The sequence below is a fragment of the Dufourea novaeangliae genome, unplaced genomic scaffold (assembly GCF_001272555.1).
Source record: "Dufourea novaeangliae isolate 0120121106 unplaced genomic scaffold, ASM127255v1 scaffold246, whole genome shotgun sequence".
NCBI lineage: Eukaryota > Metazoa > Arthropoda > Insecta > Hymenoptera > Halictidae > Dufourea > Dufourea novaeangliae.
In genome coordinates, this window is record NW_015374139.1 from 501,696 (window position 1) to 506,325 (window position 4,630).

General features: G+C 35.1%; 2 protein-coding genes across 2 annotated transcripts; one reads left to right on the forward strand and one right to left on the reverse strand.

Annotated features, from left to right (window-relative positions):
* Positions 1-815: 815 nt before the first annotated feature.
* LOC107191387 (RIP-like protein) lies at positions 816-1,953 on the reverse strand. Its single transcript, XM_015580416.1, has 3 exons — positions 1,781-1,953; positions 1,425-1,662; positions 816-1,260 (listed from the first exon to the last, which is right to left on the reverse strand). The coding sequence occupies exons 1-3, from the start codon at positions 1,907-1,909 to the stop codon at positions 929-931; spliced, it is 699 nt and encodes a 232-aa protein (XP_015435902.1). The 5' UTR covers positions 1,910-1,953; the 3' UTR covers positions 816-928.
* Positions 1,954-2,852: 899 nt separating this feature from the next.
* LOC107191373 (DNA-directed RNA polymerase II subunit RPB11) lies at positions 2,853-3,681 on the forward strand. The gene is made up of 4 exons (XM_015580402.1): positions 2,853-3,018; positions 3,097-3,186; positions 3,313-3,487; positions 3,575-3,681. Exons 1-4 carry the CDS (start codon positions 2,966-2,968, stop codon positions 3,608-3,610), a joined length of 354 nt encoding a protein of 117 aa, XP_015435888.1. The 5' UTR covers positions 2,853-2,965; the 3' UTR covers positions 3,611-3,681.
* Positions 3,682-4,630: the final 949 nt, after the last annotated feature.

A 4,630-nucleotide genomic window follows, 5' to 3' on the forward strand; every position in this document is an offset into this window, starting at 1 on the left:
TCGGTGCCATTTTGAAAATACATCATAACACTAGACTGGAGACGGAAACTATGCAATTAAAAATTGCAGACCAAATATTATATGATATTTTCAAATGGCATACTTTTACTGTATAATAAATATACAATTTTTAACATCTGCATAGTAATAACTTTTGGAGGACGAAGAATTTACATTGCAGATAATCGAATTGCACTGCAGATGATAGAAAATGGATTGCTCACAAATCAAAAGTATGTTACATACTAATAATGTTATGGAATATGAAGTTTTTAATGCGAAATTTCATGTGATAATGTACAAATCATTTATAAAGATTTCAATTATTAGAATTTAAGATATAAAAGACTTCTGCATATTATAATGCTCTTGTTCATTTTTACATAATTGTACATAACTAAATATCGAGAACGGTAAATAATCTTGAAAATCGATCTGTTCCTCATTGACGATTATTAAAACAAAATTTTCATTTAGTAAGAGCTTGTTCCATTAATGTTTATAATATACAGATGTCTTTTTAACTTACAATTTTTCATTGTGTATGTTTAAGTGATAAATAATATAAATAAACCAACGAAGGGATGTTTCTTTTTGTACAATATGTATCATATAACCATATAAACATTCATGTACTCTTACTCAAATGTTTATTTCCATGAAGGAAATTAAAATTTATTTTCTATCCTTCTGTTTTCCTATGCTGCTTAGAATCACAGATCATTAGCTGTTTTTTTTATTCATTAAAAAAGAAACACCTTACACAACAACACTTTTTTTTTATAGACATTGAAATGTTCATTGTCAAGGTCTGCTTTCATTTATAATTAATTAATAAGTTACTAGTAATAATTTACACTGGAAAACACTTGTACAAAAATACATATTAATTATGTTTGCTTTCCGTTTACTGCCTAGACTCGTCAAATTATGTTACTGGTGTCAAGGTTGAACACTTATCACAGATTAAACATAAACACACATTACTGTTTCCAGCAAGTGGCAAGAACCCTGGTGGATTTGTGCACATTGCAGAGTGAGTATTCACAGACTTACTTATTAAGTGGTCTAAATCTTTTAAAGTTATATTGTTTAATTTAAAAGTACACGACGTACAAGTTATCTCTCCTACTTCTTCTGTCAGATTAGATACCTGACATGTGGGACAAATTACTTCATTAACTTCTTGATCTGCTGCTAATGCTAATAACTCAAGTTCTTCTTGGGACATTGTTTCATATTCTTGCAAAATCCATTGTTCTATGAATCAAACATGGTAAAACTATGAATGTGAGTAAAATTTCTCAATAATCAATGTTATTAACTGTTGCTTGTCATGAAAAATATGGTTTCCAAACATATAATATCATTTATTAAGATGTACTGAAATAACTATATTACTAAACCATACCAATGAAACTCACCTTCTTCATTTATAATTTCAGTTTCAAGTTCAAGTGCCTCTTCTGGATCCAGAGGTCCACTGACAATATGGGAAAAGGGATTCACAGTTGGATCTAAATCCGTAGTTGCAATAATATTTAATTCCTTGCGTACAATTTCAGTTAAGGTATCCTGCACGTCTTTCGAATTGATTTCTATACCGAATCTGGTTCTGTTGAACAACTGTCCCCGTTTTTCTCGCATCCTTTGTCGACACCTCTGTAATAGAATATTATTATTAATCACTTTTGATAAACAAACTGATAACATACTATATCTCATTGCTCTAATATTTGCAATGTTTTTGGATAGAAAAAATAAAAATTCGATAAATAACCTCACGGAGAACTTCTTGCAGTTTTGGTGAGCCATGTTTGATTTTATTCACACTTTCTCGATTTTTCAGTTTCATTGACATTGTTGGACTTAATGCAATGTTCTCCATATCTTTCGTACACTTAATCATTTCCAAAATTTCACCAATAATTAAAAAACGTCCAAAATACGAGGAACCACTTGCCGCCAATACAACATGACTCAATCTTGCCCAATACAGTGAATATAGTCTAATATTGTACAATATCTCGCTCCAAGAACTCTGACTAGAGATGGCGCGCAAAATCATTAACGGTGATTTATCACAGTTATCGCCGAATCACGATCACGGTCGTGATTTAACTTCAGTACACGTTTGAAACGTGATCCTTTATCGCTGTTGCTCGTACAACTCTCTAGCTCGGTCGAATGTTGCTCGTGCAACTGTCGAATTGGGACTGACGCTTGTCCGTGTTCCCGTGAACAAATTAGATAATAGCCCCAGTAACCATGGCAGTTTCTCCAGATACTACTGTTTCGATAAAGAATCACGTTTCAAAACTCTTACACATGCTCCGTGGGTTTTATAACCCCACTTCCTCACACAAACGGAGTCGTTGGCGCCTCCACCGGGGGTTCCATGACCCCACGCTCTCACCACTCGGGGTCTCTGGCGCCTCCACCGGGGGCTCCATGACCCCACGCTCTCACCACTCGGGGTCTCTGGCGCCTCCACCGGGGGCTCCATGACCCCACGCTCTCACCACTCGGGGTCTCTGGCGCCTCCACCGGGGGCTCCATGACCCCACGCTCTCACCACTCGGGGTCTCTGGCGCCACCTGCGGGGGTTCTATGACCCCAAGCTCTCATCACACGGTCTCTGGCGCCACCTGCGGGGGTTCTATGACCCCACGCTCTCATCACACGGAGTCTCTGGCGACACCTGCGGGGGTTCTACGGCCCCACTTCTTATACATACGGGGTCGCGACGCATGCTCCTGGGGTGCTATGACCCCACTTTTTCACCACTGGTCTCTTACCACTGAGTAGTAGTCGGTGATACAATATAGTTGTAGATAGCACTATAAGCACAGTGTAGTTTCGCTTATTCTGTCAGTTCATTTTGTGTGTACACTAACATTGAATTTTTATGTAGAATACTTGAAAAACATTTTGTTTAGAATCTGAGCAGTAATTTAAAGATAAGATGAACGCACCTCCTACCTTCGAATCATTTCTTCTCTACGAAGGAGAGAAAAAGTGAGTATTGCCAATTAGTTAACCTACCATTCGTCCGATTGCGAAGTAGCTTATACGTAATTTTCGTATTTTACTTAGAATAATTAAGGAACAGGATACTAAGGTCACCAATGCCGCAATTTTCACAGTCAACAAGGAAGATCACACTCTTGGAAACATGATCCGCAAGTATGTTTATGTCGAATTGTATTTTATATAAAAGTTACGAGTTTCATCTTCGCTGTATATAAATATAGATGGTTATAGTAATGGAAAAATGAATATCAATGACAATATTCAACCGTTATTCAACAGCCAACTATTAAAGGATCCTCAGGTCCTGTTTGCTGGGTACAAAGTTCCACATCCGCTAGAACACAAATTTGTTATTAGAATACAAACAACATCAGATTACACACCACACGAGGCCTTCATGCATGCAATTACGGACTTAATTGCAGAACTTTCGTTGTTCGAGGAGCGTTTTAAAGTAAGATACAATCATTATTCTATATATAGAATTTCTATACCTGTGTTTACATACACATCACAATATTATAATATAAACATTTTTCAGGAAGCTATCAAGGAGAAAAAGGAAGGCCTGGATTAGATTATAAGTTTTCTAATTGTAAATTTTAATTATGTATTATAGTGACCTGATGCCTTTTGATAAATAAATTATGTATTTCTGACATTTGTACATATGAATCTGTAAATAAAAGTAGCTAGAAGAAAGCTCTTCAAACTGGTAAATAGAATTGTTTGTGTAACAAATAGAAAAGATATGAGGGAGCAATTAATCATGTTATAGGAACATCCAAACTTCTCAGATGTCTCTAGACACACTAATTAACTAACTACACCAAAAATATTGTAATCAGTCTATTAGAATTTTATTTGTCCTATCTACAAAGCATGTTTACAATTTATCAAATGTACATCTGAAACAGAGTCTAAATCAGTGAACACTGTCAACCCTGTATTAAGGCTCAAAGTAAAAAGGCAAGAGAATGACAAGTTATAGTAGTACAATTTTTTGAATAATGCGTAACAAAACAGGAAGCACTTACTCTCGATACATTCGATCAACAAATCACTTTTTAGAAAAATTGTACCACTAAATCGAATCGATAGAAGTTTTCAAAGATAGCATACGTAACAGTTTACGTCTAACGCTAACGAGTCGAGTAAAGTTCATCGAATAAAGGAACTATTATTGAATGCGTCGCGTTTTTGAACGCCAAATAAATATTAAATATACGACAGATTGGTATAAATATTATATACATAATTACATTTGACCTCTGTGAGTCGATATACGGTTAACATTTCATTATGCACGCTTTGATTAAAATATGCTCCCTTATAAATTGTTCGACAATTTATCCAACAATGTATCCTAAAAACTCAACTGTGGTCTATAACTGAACATTAATTTGTACTTTAACAATTACACGGAAACAGAACAAATTTAAAGCATTTCGAACACAAAACATTTCTGTGAGTATATATGTATGTGTAGAATAGAAGTCATGAGAAAGAGAACATCCGACTATCTTTCCACACTTTATAAAAGTTACAGAATTCTGAAAGACACGAAGCCAAATCGAAAGAAAGAAATTATGTGCGT

What these genes read in the sequence shown, in the direction of transcription:
- LOC107191387 (XM_015580416.1), bottom strand. Translation starts at nt 1,909, where the DNA reads ATGATTAAGTGTACGAAAGATATGGAGAACATTGCATTAAGTCCAACA. An exon ending in TGCAAGAAGTTCTCCGTGAG is followed by an intron (nt 1,663 to 1,780) that starts GTTATTTATCGA and finishes ATTCTATTACAG; the next exon opens with AGGTGTCGACAAAGGATGCG. An exon ending in TGAAATTATAAATGAAGAAG is followed by an intron (nt 1,261 to 1,424) that starts GTGAGTTTCATT and finishes TTTGATTCATAG; the next exon opens with AACAATGGATTTTGCAAGAA.
- LOC107191373 (XM_015580402.1), top strand. Translation starts at nt 2,966, where the DNA reads ATGAACGCACCTCCTACCTTCGAATCATTTCTTCTCTACGAAGGAGAG. An exon ending in CTTGGAAACATGATCCGCAA is followed by an intron (nt 3,187 to 3,312) that starts GTATGTTTATGT and finishes GTTATTCAACAG; the next exon opens with CCAACTATTAAAGGATCCTC. An exon ending in TGTTCGAGGAGCGTTTTAAA is followed by an intron (nt 3,488 to 3,574) that starts GTAAGATACAAT and finishes AACATTTTTCAG; the next exon opens with GAAGCTATCAAGGAGAAAAA.